This window comes from Leopardus geoffroyi, chromosome A3 (assembly GCF_018350155.1).
Source record: "Leopardus geoffroyi isolate Oge1 chromosome A3, O.geoffroyi_Oge1_pat1.0, whole genome shotgun sequence".
NCBI classification, from domain to species: Eukaryota; Metazoa; Chordata; class Mammalia; order Carnivora; family Felidae; genus Leopardus; species Leopardus geoffroyi.
In genome coordinates, this window is record NC_059336.1 from 12,760,257 (window position 1) to 12,779,538 (window position 19,282).

The window sequence follows — 19,282 nt, forward strand, 5'->3', positions numbered from 1 at the left end:
TCTCAAAATAAGTAAACATTAAATTAAAAAAGAGAGAGAGAGAGAGAGAGAGAGAGAGGCAAGCTCCCTGAGGGCAGCTCACTTAATCCTATTATATTCTAAAAGGTAGGACAGTATTGCTATGATCCCCAGTAGTAAACTGAGACTCAGAGAGGGTAATGCATTTTCCTGAGGTTACACGGCAGGAAGGTTTTTTTTTTTTTTTTTTTTCAATATATGAAATTTATTGTCAAATTGGTTTCCATACAACACCCAGGGCTCATCCCAAAAGGTGCCCTCCTCAATACCCATCACCCACCCTCCCCTCCCTCCCACCCCCCATCAACCCTCAGTTTGTTCTCAGTTTTTAAGAGTCTCTTATGCTTCGGCTCTCTTCCACTCTAACCTCTTTTTTTTTTCCTTCCCCTCCCCCATGGGTTTCTGTTAAGTTTCTCAGGATCCACCTAAGAGTAAAACCATATGGTATGTGTCTTTCTCTGTATGGCTTATTTCACTTAGCATCACACTCTCCAGTTCCATCCACGTTGCTACAAAGGGCCATATTTCGTTCTTTCTCATTGCCACGTAGTACTCCATTGTGTATATAAACCACAACTTCTTTATCCATTTATCAACTGATGGACAATTAGGCTGTTTCCATAATTTGGCTATTGTTGAGAGTGCTGCTATAAACATTGGGGTACAAGTGCCCCTATGCATCAGTACTCCCGGCAGGAAGGTTTAAACCCAAACTGTCAGTTTCCAGCCTGACCTCCATTGTTGGATTGCGGTAAAGGTTTCATCCCAGCCATAGTCCTTTCTGATCTTGGCCCTTGCCTTAGGAGCTGGTGTAGATGACCTCACCTCACTCTTTTCATCTGTCAAATGGGCTTTTAATGTAAGATGGAAAGGTGGGAAGTGTATGAAGACAGGAGGGCTTCTTAGAGGAGGTGACATTTGGCCTAAGGCCTGATGGATGAGAAGGAGCTGGCCCATGGCAGAGCTCGAGAGAAGATCCTGGTAGCAGGAACTGTATGTGCAAAGGTCCTGAGGCAGGAATGTCTTCTGGCGGGGGGAACAAACAGAATGGTAGTGGGGCTGAAGATTATCTAGGTGTGAGGTGATGGAGTGCTGGAGGGTGTGGTCAGAGAGATTAACTAGGACAAGATCATGGGGGCTTTATGGGCTGCGGAAGGACATTTGTTTAAAAATTTTTTTTTAACGTTTATTAATTTTTGAGACAGAGAGAGACAGAGCATGAACGGGGGAGGGGCAGAGAGAGAGGGAGACACAGAATCGGAAGCAGGCTCCAGGCTCCGAGCCATCAGCCCAGAGCCCGACGCGGGGCTCAAACTCACGGATCGCGAGATCGTGACCTGAGCTGAAGTCGGACGCTCAACCGACTGAGCCACCCAGGCGCCCCAGGACATTTGTTTAAAAAAAATTTTGTTTTTCAACGTTTATTTATTTTTGGGACAGAGAGAGACAGAGCATGAATGGGGGAGGGGCAGAGAGAGAGGGAGACACAGAATTGGAAACAGGCTCCAGGCTCTGAGCCATCAGCCCAGAGCCTGACGCGGGGCTCGAACTCACGGACCGCGAGATCGTGACCTGGCTGAAGTCGGACGCCCAACCAACTGCGCCACCCAGGCGCCCCAGGACATTTGTTTTAAAGTGTAGCGGGAAGCCAGGGAGAATTTTAAGCTGCGGATTGACATCTGATTTACCTATTTAATAGGATCCCTCTGGCCGTGTGTGGAGAAAGGACTTTGGGGACAGTGAGGGGGAACAGGGAGGAGGTGATGGATGTGGGGAGAAGACGTTGGATTTTTTAGTGCCTGTTGAAGGTGAAGCTGAAGGCATTTGCCGATGGACAGAAGGTGGGGGGGGGGTCCCAGGGAAAGAGAGGGGTCGAGGGTGACTGGGACAATTGGGGGGTTTTCACTGGAGCCCTTGGTAGGCACAGGTGCTGTTGATCAGGCTGGGAGGAGAGCTTAGGTGGTGTGAGTTTGGAGGGGGGCTCGGGAATTAGGTTCCGGACGCCCCCAGGCACCCAGGCCGAGCCGTCCAGTCTTCGGGGGAGTCCAGGCTGGGGATGTAAACGTGCTGGGAGGACCGGGTGAGGCTGCCTTGCTGTGTGTCCCCGACTTTCCTCTCCGTGACCGGCTGTGTGAGCCACCAGTGCACCACCTCCCGGGAGACCCGAGCCTGCCGGTGGCCAGGGCCCTGCGACAGCCACTGATGTCCCTCGGGTGATGGAAACGGGTCTCACAGCCGTCTGTGGAAGGCCAGCCTCCCCTGTGCCTGCCTGCCCCTGCTGTCCTCTATCCTGGGTGTCCCTTCCGTCTCCCGCCGCTCGGAGCCCTCCCCGGGCAAGCATGGTCACGCGACAGGCACTCTTGATTAACCCGCAGCCGGCTTCTGCGGTGGGGACACGGTGCCGTCACCCAGGCCTGTGGCAGGAAGGGCAGCTGGCAGGCCACCCCAGCTCATCGTGGCCCTGTGGCCGTGACAGCACCGTGAAGTCATTTCCTCAGGGGATGTCACATGGCTGTTGCCGGGTCAGCCTGGGTCCAAGTCCCAGAGTGGGGCCGACCAGGCAGAGTTTGCCGTGAGGGGACTGGGTGTGTCGGCCACCCCCCGCCCCTCCTTCAGGTCCGTCCCCCGCCACCCCACCCACACCGGGGCCAGGCTGCCGTCATTTCTCACCGGCATGGCTGTGCCCCTCCGTTCTGGTGCCCCCACTTTCACGTTTGACTCCTAAAACCCGGTTCCCCACGGAAGCCACCGATATTTTGCCAAGATTTAAAAACGGAGAGACTTTGCCTTAAAAATCTTACTTTCTGGCTTCTGTTGAAAACAGATCCCAGAACACCTGGCGGTGCTGGGCCCGCCGCCTTCCCACCTGACCACGCTTGGAAGGGAGACGCGGCCGTCCCCTCCGATGGGACGTGCTTGCCAGCTCCCCACCGTCCCCGACGCTCCCCTGCCTTCGTCGTCTGTCACATCACAGGGGAGAGAAGTGATTTCTCTATTCTGAGCCCCTGAGAAAAGTGGCAGAATGGCTGTGCTCCGTCCAAACATCAGGGTTCCGGGCAGAGAGGATGCTGTCCGTGTGGGGATATGAAGGATCTCTGGACAGCACTAAGTGGAAAAGCAGGTGCAGCACGTCCTAGGGATGCTGCTGTGTTTTGGTGTGAAAAGAGAAAAGTCAGAATACGTGTATGTGTGGGGCGCCTGGGTGGCTCAGTCGGTTGAGCCTCCGACTTCGGCTCAGGTCATGATCTCGCGGTCTGTGAGTTCGAGCCCCGTATCCGGCTCTGTGCTGACAGCTCGGAGCCTGGAGCCTGCTTCGGATTCTGTGTCTCCCTCTCTCTCTGCCCCTCCCCCGCTCACGCTCTGTCTCTCTGTCTCTCAGAAATAAATAAACGTTAAAAAAAAAAAAAGAATACATGTACGTGTGTGTGTATCTGTGAGTATTTGTGTTTGTTGCTTTTGCATAAAGATTCTCTGGAAGGTTATGGAAGACACTTGTAGTTGTGGTTCCCTTGCGGGGGATGGGGAGGAACGCGATGCCTTAGGGCTCAGTGTGTAGGAGAAGAGACTTGTCGTATTTTTGACTTTTTATATTTTCGACTCTCGAACCATGTGAATGTGTTATGATTTAGAAGTTAAATTTTTTTTAAGTTTATTTATTTTGACAGAGAGAGAGAGAGAGAGAAAGAGAGGGAGACAGTAGGAGGGGCAGAGAGAGAGAGAGGGGGGGGGAGAGAGAGAATCCCAAGCAGGCTCCACACTGTGAGTGCAGAGCCCGACGTGGGGCTCGAATTCATGAACCTGTGAGATCGTGACCTGAGCCGAAATCAAGAGTCAGAGGCGTAACTGACTGAGCCACCCAGGAGCCCCTGGAAGTTAAATTTTTGAGAAAGGGGGAAAAAGAGAAAGGGAAATGAATTATAGTTTTAGAGGGAGAGTGATGGGTAAGGAAGCAGATGGGGGCGCGTCTCCCTGAGGGCAGGCTTTGCGGGTGCGTCTGCACAGGGCCTGGTGTGCGAGATGCTCAGTAAACGTTTGTGGACCGAATGGGGGCTGAGGGATGTTCCTGTGTGTTTTTTAATGCAGAAGCCGGGGAGGCTTTTCCTTACTCCCCACCCAAGTTCCTGGACCGTGGTACCTCCCGTGTCCTAGGTGACGTTTGAACGTGTCACCCTCCTTTCAGGCCAGCCCGGGGAGATCAGAGGCCTGGGTGCTCACCTCTCCCTGCTTCTCTTCCCCCAGGCATTCCTGCATCGCATCCGGCAGAACGTGGCAGACTCCGTGGAGAAGGGCCTCACGGAAGAGAACGTCAAGGTGGGGATCGCTGGGCCAGCCCCTCTGCCGCTGTGTGCCTTGCTCACCACGGCCATCCTGTCTTCCAGTCTTCTCTGTGCCAGGCCTCCTGGCGTGGAGCCAGCGGAAAATCCCTTCCCGAGTGCCCCTGGGAGCCTGGCCCCTCCAGCTGCCCTCTCGGCGGCCCTGGCCCGTGCCCCTGCACCGGGCATTGAGTGTCGAGGCAGAGCGGTTGAGCAATTGGGTCCGGCCTTCGTCTTGGCTGTGGCTGTGGGGAGTTTCGGGAGGACGTCAATAGGCCCTCTGTGTGCATGGCAGAGGCCCCCGCACTCGCCAGGCCTGGCTTTCCCGTGTGACCTCACCCTCTGGGAGGCTGCCTTTAGTTCTTGGGGCTCCAGGGTCCTGGTCCGGGGGAGAGGGGAGACAGCGTGGGGTGGGTGTCAGAGGTGGCCGACCTGGGTAGCACGTGAGGGACTTGGTCAGACAGGATGTTCTCCCCACATGTGCCGGCTAGTCTGGACAGCAGCCTTGCAGTTGATAATTCTGAGCTCAGTGTTTCGGGTAAAAAGCCGAGGCTTTAGATGCAAAGAGACGTTCAGGGTCCCCGATGGTGCTGGGATTTCGGCATTTGATGCATGCATGCGTTCATTCATTTATTCACTCCTTCATTCAGCAAATATTTACTGAGGACCTGCTGTTTGTTTATCACATGTATTTATCACAGTCTGTTTCTTTATTGCGATTCAAAAATTATGATAATTTTAAATTGTAACTTATTTCAGTCTTTAAAAGATTACTTTTTTTGTGAGGTATATAACTCACATGCAGTAAGGGTGCATCCTCTGTCGGACGTGATGCAGTTTCACGTATGAACACGTCTATGTAACCATGATCCAAATGAAGACAGAGCATTTCCTGCCCCAGCAGGCTCCTGTGTCCCCCTGCCAGTAACCGTCGCTTAGTTTTGTCTTTTTTAAATTTTTTTATTTATTTATTTATTCAGTTTTGAGAGAGAGAGACAGAGCATGAGCAGGGGAGGGGCAGAGAGAGAGGGAGACACAGAATCCGAAGCAGGCTCCAGGCCCCGAGCTGTCAGCACAGAGCCCGACGCGGGGCTCAAACCCACGAACCGTGAGATCATGACCTGAGCCGAAGTCGGACGCTTAACCGACTGAGCCTCCCGGGCGCCCCTCGATTAGTTTTTGTTTTAATGTTTTATTTATTTTTGAGACAGAGAGAGAAGAGTGTGAGTGGGGGAGGGGCGGAGAGAGACAGGGAGCGAGAATCCCAAGCAGGCTCCAGCCTGACAGCACTGAGCCCGACTTGGGGCTAGAACTTACAAACTGTGAGATCATGACCTGAACCAGGTGCCCCAGTTATTGATTAGTTTTGCACTTTTATACAAAAGCGAGCTTTTTCACGTCTGGTATCTTTTCTCACTGTTACGTGTGTGAGGTTTGCCCATGTCTTTTTCATTGCTGGGTAGTAATCCATAGTGCGAGTGTCCCATAATTTACCATCCGTTGCCCTGTGGATGGATATTTGAGTTATTTCCAGTTTCGGGCTTTTATGACCACACAGGCTGTCATTTCTTTTGGGTACACACTCGGGAGACAGATGTTCATTTTGAAATTTACAGCCATCCCTTGAGCTGAGTGTAGTACATAGTATGATCTGTATCTATCCTATCTGTCCTCAACGTAAGCGGATCCAACCCTGTGCACTGGACAAGGGGGGAGGGAGAAAAATAACCAAATAGTGCAGGTGATTCTTCCAGCCACCTCACATGATGAGTGTGTCCTCCACGGCTAGGCGGAGGAGGAAGGGCAGAGACTGAGGAATGGTCTCCAGCCCAGCCTTCCCTGCCCACCCTCAGGCCATCTCCCTCTGTAGACTTTCTGGTACATTCCAAAGGTCCATGGGCTTGGTCTTCATTCCTTGAGGTCTGGACTCACCTGTCACCTTCTCAGCAGGGCTGTCCATGGCCCTCTGTCCCCCCCTGGGACTGTCTTCCTGTTTTCCTTTTGTCTTTAGTGCTTCTTACCCCCTAGAAAACTCTGTTTTTTTGTTTTGTTTTGTTTTTTAAATAGGCTTCATGCCCAGCATGGAGCCCAATGTAGAGCTTGAACTCAAGACTCTGAGATCAAGACCTGAGCTGAGATCAAGAGTTGGACGCTTGGGGTGCTTGGGTGGCTCAGTTGGACGGCCACTTTGGCTCAGGTTACGATCTTGCGGTCCGTGAGTTCGAGCCCCGCGTCAGGCTCCTTGCTGACAGCTCAGAGCCTGGAGCCTGTTTCAGATTCTGTGTCTCCCTCTCTCTCTGCCCCTCCCCCACTCACACTCTGTTTCTCTCTCTCTCAAAAATAAATAAACATTAGAAAAAAAAAAAGGAGTTGGACGCTTAACCAACTGAGCCACCCAGGTACCCCCTGGACGGTAAGCATCCGACTTCTGCTCAGGTCATGATCTCACGGTTCGTGAGTTTGAGCCCCTCGTTAGGCTTTCTGCTGTCACCACAGAGCCCCCTTCAGATCCTTTGTCTCCGCTCTCTTTGCCCTTCCTCCGCTCATGCTGTCTCTCTCTCTGAAAAACAAAACAAAACAAAACAAAACAAAACAAAACAAAACAAAACAAAACATTAAAAAAAAAACACTTGTTTTGGTTCTTTGTTTGTTGCCTGTCCCCTTCCATTAGAATGTCACCTCCATGAAGGCAGGCACATGTCTGTTCCCTGCCGTATCCCCGAGGGCCTCTAACAGTGCCTGGCACACAGTAGGTGCTCAGTCAGTCAGTATTTGCTGAATGAATGAATAAAAACCCCAGAGGGAACCACAAACCAGTCGTAACACTGGTTACCCCTGCTGTGGGCCCCAGTAGGATGGGTGGGAGGAGGGACTTCTCGCTGGATTCATTTTACTGTGCTTTAGTTTTTGAAACATCTGAGGACCTTCTTCAAAATTAAATAAAAAAAAAATGTACCTCTTTTCAAAAAAAAAATGTTTAATGTTTATTTATTTTTGACACAGAGAGAGAGAGAGAGAGAGAGAGAGAGGGAGAGAGAGACAGAGCATGAGCAGGGGAGGGGCAGAGAGAGGGGAGACAGAGAATCCAAAGCCGGCTCCAGGCTGTGAGCTGTCAGCACAGAGCCTGACGCGGGGCTCGAACTCATAAACTGCAAGATCATGACCTGAGCTGAAGTCAGACGCTCAACCAACTGAGCCACCCTCACCTCTTTTTTTTTTTTTTTTTTTTTAAAAGGGAAAGAGGATTTATGCAGTTCAAAAGAACCTTAAGTAGATGAAAGTCTTCTTAATTCCTAGTTCTCCTTCCCAGAGGTCCCTGCAGTGACCAGCTTGACTCTTCACTCAGATAGGCTCTGCTTTCGTTCCCCTGGGGAGGAATGGCTTTTTTTTTTTTTCCTTTTGAAACACAGACGGGCCCATGCTGGAGTCTTGTTTGCAACCATGATTCCCCCCTCCCAACCCCCCCCCCAACTTAACAATATATATTAAGGGTCATTTCAGGATTGTATGTCCGTATATACAGATCTGCAGATTCTTCTTACAGACTGCATAGTATTTCAGTATGTAGAATTTACTTAATTATAATCAGGCCAGTTGATCCAGCTATCTGATGAGTCTCCCCTTTGGCCATTTGCCTTTCCCCCAGATTTTTGCTATTGCCGACAAGGCTGCAGTGTGTCCTTGGCTCTCCACCAGCCCCGGGCCTGGAGGCTCTTCACCTTGGCATTATTAACACTTTGGGCCGCATAATTCTTTGCTGTGATGGGCTTTTCCTGTGTATTGTGTTTAATAGCATCCCTAGCCTCTACCTATGAGATGCTGGTAACATCCCTTCCCCACAGTTTGCGATGACCACAGATGTCCCTAGACATTGGCAAATGTCCCCTGGGGGGCCAAATTGTCCCTGGTTGGAGACAACTGATTGCCAGTTAAACCCTAAAATGTAGAATTGCTCGGTCAGGTTGTATGTGCATTTCAAACTCTGTAGATTCATTCAGGGGAAAAGGCCGCCTTATGTATTGTTTGTGAAAGTTTAGACAGCATATTGAAAAAATATTTTTTTTAATGTTTATTTTTGAGAGAGAGCGGTGGGGGGAGGGGCAGAGAGAGAGGGAGACACAGAATCGGAAGCAGGCACCAGGCTCCAAGCTGTCGGCACAGAGCCCGACGTGGGGCTCGAACTCATGGACTGTGAGATCATGACCTGAGCTGAAGCCAGACGCTTAACTGACTGAGCCACACAGGCGCTCCTATGCATATTTTGAACATCCTTCCCTATTGTATTTTCTTTGGCCACATCACATGATGGGTGCATGGAAGGACCCTCATCGTTTTTTTTGTTTTTTTTTTTAATTTTTTTTGTTTTTTCAACGTTTATTTATTTTTGGGACAGAGAGAGACAGAGCATGAACGGGGGAGGGGCAGAGAGAGAGGGAGACACAGAATCGGAAACAGGCTCCAGGCTCTGAGCTGTCAGCCCAGAGCCTGACGCAGGGCTCGAACTCACGGACCGCGAGATCGTGACCTGGCTGAAGTCGGACGCTCAACCGACTGTGCCACCCAGGCGCCCCTAGGACCCTCATCGTTTTAAAAATCAAGTCTTCTGATCCAACATGCTGGTTGTCGACCATGATGAAAATTGTGATGAATGTCTTAATATCTAGTTCCCTGCATGCTGAGTGTGAACCTCCCTTCTGCTGCTTAGTGGACTGCGTGACCTTGAGAATATTAATTTATTTTGGGTCCTTGTTCTTCGTCTATAAATGGGGGATGACGGTAGTTTCTGCCTCATGGAGTTACACAGAAAATTCGATGTCGTAAATGCATGTAAAGCTCGTAGCACAGGATTAGGCATGAATAAATGCCGGCAGTATTTTGTTTTAGTTATTTTCGTTAGTGGCTAAACTGGCTGCAGTGTATCATTGTGCCTGTTGCATCATATTCTCGTCTACACTGGGGGTTATGCATGTTTTTATGCTTGATTTTGCTCTCCCTCTGTGCCTTGATTAACTCTATCCTCGGGCCTCGCTTTTCCTCACAGATCCTGTTCTCGAACATCGAAGACATCTTGGAAGTTCACAAGGATTTCTTGGCTGCCTTGGAGTATTGTTTACATCCCGAGCCTCAGTCTCAGCATGAACTTGGGAACGTTTTTTTAAAATTCGTGAGTACGGTGCCCCAGCCCCTGTTGGAGCCTGTAGCTTTGGGGGAGTGGGCTTCTTCCCCAGCCTCCTCTGCAGGCCTGTCTGGGACACGGAGAGGCAGGTGGCAGGCAGGCCCAGCCTCTGCCCACAGGAACGGGGGAAGCCGTTCGGTCCCTGCAGATTAGTGCTATTTTTAGTTGTCTCTCCCTCCCCTCAATGCCATGTGGAGTGCGGCTCCCTTTTCCTCGGGGCTCCTTGTGGAACGACCATGTCCTGGGGTTCCCGTGACCTCCTGGCCTGGCAGGACCCTTCTGCCGCAGAATGACCAACAGGGTAACCAGTGCCAAGAGGGTGGACCTGGGCCAGGCAGACCTGGGTGTGAGTCCCAGCTTGGCCACCCCCCGACCCACGAGGGTGTCTTGGGTTCCCACTCAGCTGCTGGTCGGAGAGGCTGATGGCTTTTCACAGTAGTCTGTCTCTTCCTGCAGGATTCCCGAGTTGCCTGGAGTAGTGAGAGAACGGTTGGCGGGAGGAGGGGGTGGGCACCCTAAAACCTGACCGCCACCTACTGAGTTGATGGCAAACTAGCACAGATGTTCTCTTTGTGCCAGGTGCTGTCCTAAGTGCTTCACGTATTTTAATTGATTAAAACTTCACAACAACCTTCGACAGCGTGCATCGTTACCGTACTCACTTTACAAACAGGGGAACGGAGGCCCAGAGAGGGTAGATCATGATTCAGGCTCACACGGCCAGGGAATGCTGGAGCCGGGACTTGAGCCATTGTAATTTGGCCCCAGGGCTTGTGTTTTTCATCACCTTACACGCTAAGTTTCCTGAAATACATCCTAAACACCTACTGTGTGCCAGGCGCTGTACTTGGCCCTGAGGAATGCCGCCCTAAGTACGACAGATTTATTGTCGCCACCGTGAGGCTCGTAGGCTGCAGAAACGGAGGATGCCAGTACAGATGGTGACCCGGGTTACGAAGGATATAAAATACAGATGTGCGAGGAGTGACTGTGCTCGAAGTTGCTTGAAATTGGGAAGTCAGGGACAGGATCGCTAGACGGAGCAAACAAAAACACCCATGACATCTGAGCAAATTGGCAAATGAAAGATAATTCTTTAGTGTGAGTATGTCTCATGCACTGTTTGGGACACACTTCCAGTAAGAAATGATTTGTTGTTCCTCTGAAATTCAGACTCATCTGGGTGTCCCGTGTTTCTCGTCTGGGTGTCCCGTGTTTTATCTGGCAACCCCGACTGCCTCAGGGCAGGCCTCTGAAGCATGGTAAAGTGGGATGATCTTGGCGGGAGGGGGGGTGGGGGTGGGGGGCGGGACGTTCCAGAGGGAGACCCTCGCGAGGGCAGAGGCCCTGGACCGGGTGTCCACGGCGGGGAAGGCAGGCAGGCTGGTGTGGCCGGTGCAGAGTCAGTGATGGGGGGGGGGGTGCAGGGATGCCGTGGGGGCAGATCCCATAGAGATCTCCCCCTAAGAATTGCAGGTTTGTAGCAGGGTCGTGCGGTGTGAGTGGCTCTCACCCCCTCCCTGTAGCTGTGTGGATAAGCGGATGATACGTTGGGGAAACCCTCGCTAAGGTCAGACCGGGATCTCACGCTTCCCTCTGCGATGGGGGAGGCGTCCACGTGGCCAGCCTCCGTCTGAGCCTCAGTCTTTTTGGGTGTAAAGCGAGTGGCCTGGAGCAGATGGCATCCGTGGAGGCAGTGTGGCTCCCGGGCCGGGCCGTTGCGGGCGGCAGCCGTCACCTCTGACGATCCGTGAAGCCTCCCCGGGGGCTCGACCCTCTCCCCCAGCTGTCCCAGCTGGCATCTGTCCACTTCTCCTCCTTCACATCCCAACCCCGCAGCCACAGGCTCCCCGCCCACCACATCTGTGTGTGCACAACTGCTTGTCCCTTTCTTCTTGGCACAACAATCAAAGCCCCATGTGGGGCCCCTGGGAGGAAATTGAACACTTGGGCTCTGAGCCGTCAAAAGCAGCATTTCCATATCTGCAGGGTCTGGGGCCCTTAGACACAGCTGGGATCAGGCTCCAGGCAAGGACAGGGGAGTGATGGAGCCGGGCCTGGTTTTGAGGAGGGGGTGTCTCCATTTGCTAAATTTAACTTCTCCAAGCCTCAAGTCCTGGTCCCCTGCCGTTTTCACAAGCTGAAGGAGAGGGTGACAGAGCGGAAGAGGGGCTCAGGGGAGCCTCCCCTCACTGCAGCCACGGCAGACATCGCTAATCAATCACAGCATTCTGCCTCGGGCTCCCTGGGGCGGGGGTGGGGCTTGAGACTCCTTCTCACCAGTTCCAGCCAGTGCCACTCTTTGATTGGGGTTAGCGTGTGAGAATAAACAGATCTGCCTCTGCTTTCTGGCCCAGTCTTTTCAGGGTACAGATGGAAGTGGACAGGGAGACCCTGTCACCTCACCAGGCTTGGGTCCAGTTTTTCATTTTCTCCCGCCTTTCAGAGCGTGCATTTATTAGGACTGTCTTCATTGCGAGTGATGAAAACACCAATTCAAGTAGGCTTAAGCCAACAAAAAAGACTTTATGGCTCATACAAACGAAATATTCCAGTGAGCGGGATTTAGGCATAGCTGGATCCAGGGCCCCATATGGTGTTTCCAGGACTCGGTCTTTCTCTTTAGGCTCTGATTTCCTCTGTGTTGGCTTCATTCTCGAGGGGTGGGGGGCCGAATGCCTCACAGGGTGGCAGACGTGGCCTTTAGCAGCTTCAGGCTGACAGTCTGCCAGCTCGGCAGTGACAGTTCAAAGAGAGCCTCTCTCCACAGTAATTCCAGCATGAGTCATTGAGGGCTGTCCTTGGCCCAGCTTGGGGCACATGGCCACCGTTGCCAGGACAGGGGACTCTTTGATTGATTTGGCCTGGGTCGTGTGCTCACTTGCGGTGCCTGGGAGTGGGGTGGGGTCAGTGGGCTCAGTGGGCTCAGTGGAGGAGGTGGTTCCCAGGGGAAAAGTTGGGGCCCATGACCAGAACGAACAAGGGGGAATGGGTGGCGGGTGGGTAAAAGCAGGCATGTCCCAGCAAAGAGCCGAGGCCGCGGCTGCAGTGGACCAGGGTCATCTAAGAGGAGCGGGAGCTGGTTTGAGGTCTGTTGGGCTCCTCTTAATTCCTCCTGCTTCCTTGCCTCCATTCATCAAGTCCTCACGATGCCTGCTCCCTGCTGGCGACTCCAGTCCCCACTGGCACTACAGCAGTGACCCCAGCCGATGCAAGCCCCGCCCCCACGGGGCTCACAGGGCAGGGGTGGATGGGGGGAGGTGGACACTGCACAGCCAAGAAGGGAGACGTACCTGGGGTCAAGGCCTACTGCATTTCCCGGATTCTGCCTGGTGCCTTTCCCTGCCGGCCTTTTCTAAACCTGTGAACCCACTCAGCTCCCTTCCTCCCCACTTCGCGTCTCTTCTTGTCACCATCAGAGCCTACCCACCCAGTGCCCCACCCTGTTCACAGACCTGTTCGCCCGCGGTCCTGACGATGGTAGTGAGAGCAGCCTCAATAACAGCAACACTAATACCAGCCAAGACTTAGTGAGTCCTCGCTCTGGACCATTCTAAGCACCTGATAATCTTGCCAAACCGCCTCTTGGTGGGGAAGCCGTTATTGTCTACAATTTATGGACAAGAACGCAGAGGCTCTGAAACATGACATGCCTTGTTCAAGGCCGCAGAGCTGGCAACCTGGGAAGCCAGACCGTGAACTTGGCTGGAGAACTTGCGATTGCACGTATGAGGTTGAGGTCGATGCCGCTATGGTCTCAGGGGCTCTGGTGTCTTACCTCTGAACAGCACTAGTAGGGGCCCCCCCACTCGCTAGAGCTCCTTACATATGGTTGGGACCTCCTGCTGTCCTTCACGTGCCTGCATTCAGAGCCCAGCCCCCCCCTGTAATAGAGCCCTGCAGGCCTTCTCTGCAGGAGCAGGCCTCAGGCGGGCCACTTCCTGTCACCTTCAACCGGAAAGACCCTTTCTCTCTTCTCTGCAGCCCACCGCCCCGTGGTCCGCAGCTGAGGCCTGGCTCCACCTGTGTCTAGAGGCCTCCCTCACATCTTTTGTCCTCGCTTGGGTGAACCCCTGTGGTGCAGACCTCCTGACCAGTCTCCACGGGCCTTGACGGCCCCGCGGGCTCACTGGAGGCCAGTGGAAATGGAAAGAGTCTGCTTGGGCAGCGTGTGTGTGTGGGGCGGGGGCGGGGATGCTGGGGTCCCCATTTCCCCTTCCCTGCCCTTGCGCGTCTGCAGACACTGGGTGAGGGAGATGGTCGGGGACTCTGTGTGTTTCCGTGTGCATGCAGACATCGGTGGTAGTGTTTGGAACATGTGGCTTGTGTCTTGTAACGTTTCAGGTCATTTGTGGCCGCTCCTTGGAGGTAGGCGTCAGGGCCGTTTCTCCCAGATGATCCTAACGTTGTCTGTTTTGGTGTTTTTCTCTAATATTCATGTTTGCCCATTGTGTTTGTAGCTAATACTTTTCGAGGAATTTTGAAATATTATATAGAGTTCGTCGTGTCCCAGTTATATTAAATATTAAGTTATTTACCCCGCCAGCAGCGCAAGCAGTGAGGGGCTGTTATCATGTCTGTTTGGTGGATGAGGAAACCAAGGCGGAAAAAGGTGAAGCAGCTTGTCCAGGGCCACACCCGCTACTTAGGGAGCCTGGGGCTGGGTGTCCTACCCAGGCGGTCTGGTTCTCGAGTAACTTTTTCATCATTCTCTGCAGTCCCGTCCGAGCTTTGTTTGTGGTGTTGTGGCTTGGGTTTTGTCCCCCTGTTGCCTCCCGCTCCCATCCCCATCTTCGGTCAGACCCCGGAGCTTCATGGCAGCAAGGGGGAGTTGAGAGAGGCTGTGAGACCCCGGGCTCGGGACTTGGCCTTGGTTTTCCCACGTGTGAGTGGGGCGTATCCAGTGACCACCTGGCAGGTTCCTGCGAGGACCAAATGGGTTTACCCTCTTTCCAAGAGAGTAGCGTGTGGCGTGTACTAAGTGCTGAGCACACACTCTGTGTCGGCCAGTGGCTCTGGCTGTGGGCCCTTTGCTGTTCAGGGCGTCTGCTCAGAGGGTGCACACGGAGCCCCCAGAGGCGAGCCCGGGCGGGTGGGGGCGGCTTACTGATTCTGAAACCCATCCTCTCTCCTCTCTGGTTTTCTGCTTCCTGTAGCCGCCCATCGGCAGGATGACTGGGGGGTTTGTTTAGAAACAAGATGAGTTACTTGCTTTGTAGACCCGCCTCTTCCTTCCTCAGCTTCTTGGGGTCTCCTGCCCAACCCCCAGTACAAGGTCAAGGCCCTTCAGCCCTTCCTGTCCAGCGGCTTTACCCAGGACATCCTTGTTTAGGGTTTGGCGGGCTGGGAAGCAGTATTGTGTGAGCCTTTTGGAACCAAGAATGTTCAGTGCAAAGCTTCCTGTTGGTCCCAGAAGCCCTGACGGATGGTTACAGACCTGGTGACCCACAGATGACCTCTAGATTGGAAAGAGTCCGACTTGGGGCTTAGGGGGCGTTTGGAGGTCAACAGAGGTATCCCCTTGCCTCAAGGCTGTCGCTGCTACGTGGCAGAGACCAGGGATCTATTTTCTCCCCCACATTCCTGAGCTTTATCTAGATTCTTTACGTTCGTACATACAGGGCATTGCACGTGGTGGGTGTTTAAGTTCAGTTATTTAGCAAGTGTTCGTCGAGGGGCCTACTGTATGCATTGTGCCAGGGTCTGGGAATACCTCAGTGAGCAAGATGGATGTGGTCCACTGCCTTCAGGGAGCGGACTACCCTGCAGAAAAGACAGATAAACAAATAATCTGAATAATTCCAGATTATACCTGGATGGCTGCTTTAGCTAGGGTAATCCAGGTGGCATTTGAGGAGGTGGCATTTGAGTTGGAGAGTAGTCAGGCCTGGGGGCATAGTGTTCTGGGTAGAGGGAATGGCAAGTGCAAAGGCCCTGAGGTAGGAATAGGCTGGCAAAGTCAAGGAGTAGATAGAAGGCCAGTGAGATGACGTCAGAGAAAGACAGGGTCATGTATCTGGCCCTTGAAATTCATAATCAAGTGTTGGATTTCATTTGTAGTGTAATAGAATACCACTGGGTTTTGTTTTTGTTTTTTTTTTTTAATTTTTGTTTTAAATGTTTGAGACAGAGAGACAGAGCATGAGCTGGGGAGGGGCAGAGAGAGAGGGAGACACAGAATCTGAAACAGGCTCCGGGCTCTGAGCTGTCAGCACAGAGCCTGACTCGGGCCTCAAACTCATCAACTGTGAGATCATGACCTGAGCCGAAGTTGGATGCACAACTGACTGAGCCACCCAGGTGCCCCACCACTGGGGGGTTTTAAGCAGGGGTGTGACACAGTCTGACTTGTGCTTTAATACTAAGGGTGGACACTTCTTGAGCTCCTACTATATGCTGAAACCTTATGTTTTAACTCATTTAATTCTTTTAATTTTTTTTTTTCAACGTTTATTTATTTTTGGGACAGAGAGAGACAGCATGAACGGGGGAGGGGCAGAGAGAGAGGGAGACACAGAATCGGAAACAGGCTCCAGGCTCTGAGACATCAGCCCAGAGCCTGACGCGGGGCTCGAACTCACGGACCGCGAGATCGTGACCTGGCTGAAGTCGGACGCTTAACCGACTGCGCCACCCAGGTGCCCCATTAACTCATTTAATTCTTATAACAACCCCACGAGTTAAGGCCTATTAATAACTCCACTGATGAGGAAACTGAGACACAGAGCGGTCAGGTACCTTGCCCAGGTTCACGCTTGTAAATGCAGAGCCAGGATTCAATCCCAGGCTGCTGGCTTGAGTCCGTGCACTTGACCCTGGGCTGTGCTGCTTCCTGAAAGGTTACTCAGGCTGCTGGGTGAAGAATGGGGACAGGAGTGGAGGCTGCGAGGCCTGCAGCGAGTGGGAGCCACCTTACCTGAAACCCCTCCTGCTGTGTGGTCGCTCAGGCTCTGGGCCAGTCCTTCCTCCCAGGCTGGCCCAGCTGTCAGCACATCTCGGAGCACCTGCTCTCCTGCCACGGGCTGTCTCCCACAGGCTCTGTCCTTGTCTTGCAGAAGGACAAGTTCTGCGTGTACGAGGAATATTGCAGCAACCACGAGAAGGCCCTGCGGCTGCTTGTGGAGCTCAACAAGATCCCCACTGTCCGCGCCTTCCTCTTGGTAAGTTTACTTGTCTTCCACTCGGCTTCGGCCTTGCGAATCCCTGGGCACGAGAGAGCTTCGTGCTGACCTGTGCTGCCCGGGTCGGCTGGGCATGACAGCTGGGATGATGCTGGGATCGCTGAACGTTTTCTGGAAAAGGCCACATTTTTGCCTTTTTGCATCATGCGCTCTCTGTCACAGTGACTCAGTTCTGCCCTGGTAGCATGGAAGCCACCATAAATAATATATAAAGGCGTGAGCGTGGCTGTGTTCCAGGAAAGTTTATTTACTAAACAGGCGGAGGGCCAGATTTGGCCCTCGGGCCAAGTTTGCCAATTTCTGGTCTAAAGTCGTGATCCTAAAAAGAGTGGTGTCAGTATTGTTAGGATTATTTAGTTATGAGTGAAAGAAAGCCCAGTTAAAATTGGCTTAAGCCAAAAAAAAAAAAAAAAAAAAAAAATATATGGGTTCGCTTTTCTGGGAAGTTTAAGACCCCAGAGGGCTTCAGGCACTGAAGAATCTAGGTGTGTAAATATGTCATCAGGGACGTGTTTCTTGGTTCTGTGTTGCCCCGCCTTGGTTCCATTCTCAGGGAGGCTGCCTCCTTGGGGTTGCCAACGTGGCCTCCAGCAGCTTTGTGCTCATACCTCTGATAACTGAGCAGCTTTAGGATAAGAGAGCTCCCCTTGGCTCAGTAGTAACAGCAAGAATCCTGGGTCTGATGCTCATTGGCTCAGCTTGGCTCAAGACCCTATCCCTGAACCAGTTGTTCTAGGTGGAGGGGTTGGTTGTTGCTGATTGGCTACTTCTGGAGCTGGAGGGCAGAGTCAACTCTACCCAAACCACCGGCCCTAAGGGTGGGGTGGAGCCTGAGAGGGCTTTGGCTTGCGCTTGTGGAAGTAAGCTGGGACTAGATATGGGTCGGGCCACACCCCAGACATCCTTGATGGCCTTCGCTCTACAGGCTTTGTAGTTGCAGAGAGCTTGGCTTGTGGATGAAGGTTCTCATTTGTGACTTCCTTGGGGCTTTACCAGCCACTATCTGTTGTGTATGAACTAAGATATACATTTGTCTGCTCTGCAGACATGCCAAATCACAGCGGTTTCAACAAGATAAATGTTTCTCTTTCATGTTAACAGTGCGGATATAGACAGTCTGGGGCTGGTATAGGGGCCCTTGTGTCAGGAGCCAGTGCCCTAGTGTGCACCCTCATCAGCAGGGTGTATGTCGACTTCTCACCACTTCCACGTTCCAGGTAGTGGGATGCAGAAGGGCGGGAAGGAGGGCCCGCCCTTCTCCTCTTAAAGGCGTAGCTGCACACATCTCTTCTACTCACATCCGGGACCTAGTCACATGGGTACACCCAGCTGCAGGGAAGGCTGGGGCATGTAGCTGTGTGCCCAGATGGCAATAATGTTGCCGTGGAAGAATACCTTGGGGGGCACCGCATAGCCTTTGCCACAGGTGATTGTGATGAATCTCAAATCTTCAGTGACTTCCTAAGACTACGTGAAAAGTGATTGATGTTCTCATGGGTTCAAATCCTGATCTTTCTTTTATTTATTTATTTTTTTTTAGTTTTTAAAAATGTTTATTTATTTTTGAGAGCAAGAAAGAGAGAGTGCACGCAATCAGGGAAGGGGCAGAGAGAAAGGGAGACACAGAATCTGAAGCAGGCTCCAGGCTCTGAGCTGTCAGCCCAGAGCCCGATGTGGGGCTCGAACTCAACAGACTGTGAGTTCATGACCTGAGCTAAAGTCGGACACTTAACCAACTGAGCCACCTAGGCGCCCCTCGATCCTTCACTTCTAAATCCCCTGCTCATTCAAAGACCAACACTCCCGCCCCCAAGTACTGTTTTATTTCCCAAGGGCACATAGAGAATAGAGCATCCAAGAGTAGAGCGGCTACAGGCCGTAGCATAAGGAGTGTTAACCACACGCCCAGAGAGCCAAACTGCATGATAAAATTCTTACCTGTACTTCTCCCTGATGCACAGTCTCTGACAGAGTGTTTCCAGAATTTTGATGCAAAATGTATGTTTCCTTCGCTAGTGAGCTCCTGATGCTTGTGGTCCAGTTCCAGTGAGCGTCTGAGGAAAGGCAGATGGGCCAATGGATTTCCCTTTGTGTCAAGTGCCTTAGCATTCGGGGCCGATGCCGTTTGTTACTGCCACCTGCACCTTTACGTTTCCAGTTTTGTACTTATATTCATTCAAGAGTCTGGGCCAAAAGCAGAGATGAAGTCACGTAGCACAAGACCACACACACGCGACCCTGTTTCGGTGACCCACCTGCTGACCTTAGTCCCACAGTCCCCGCTGCCCAGGCTCTATCTAGGCCTGGCTGAGGGTCCCTCTTTCTGGGGGTGTCCTCTTGGGCTCAGCCGTGTCTTGAGAAGCAGGAAGATGCCAGGATGGTGTTTGCAAGGGTGTGGGAAGGGAAGGGCCTCGCTTTTTCTTTCCTTCCTTCCTTCCTCTCTCTCCTGCAGTCTTCCTGGTACACCAGGCTGCCGTTTTCCTAGCGACAGCTGGGCTGGGCCCGATCGGGCAGGGGGAGGACACATGGAGTGCCAGCAAGCTCGTCATCTTTCCCCCTCTTTGCTGGTGTCTCCCAGCTTTTGGCCACCGGCA

At 52.5% G+C, this 19,282-nt stretch overlaps 1 protein-coding gene across 2 annotated transcripts in view; it reads left to right on the plus strand.

Moving 5' to 3' along the window:
- Nucleotides 1-19,282, plus strand: part of PREX1 (phosphatidylinositol-3,4,5-trisphosphate dependent Rac exchange factor 1) — a 186,266-nt gene that overhangs the window by 75,378 nt on the left and 91,606 nt on the right. For both annotated transcript variants that reach the window (XM_045444305.1, XM_045444306.1), the window contains exons 2-4: nt 4,258-4,329; nt 9,373-9,495; nt 16,563-16,667. In XM_045444305.1, the coding sequence (XP_045300261.1) occupies nt 4,258-4,329; nt 9,373-9,495; nt 16,563-16,667 (300 nt within the window). The remainder of the gene's footprint in view (nt 1-4,257; nt 4,330-9,372; nt 9,496-16,562; nt 16,668-19,282) is intronic.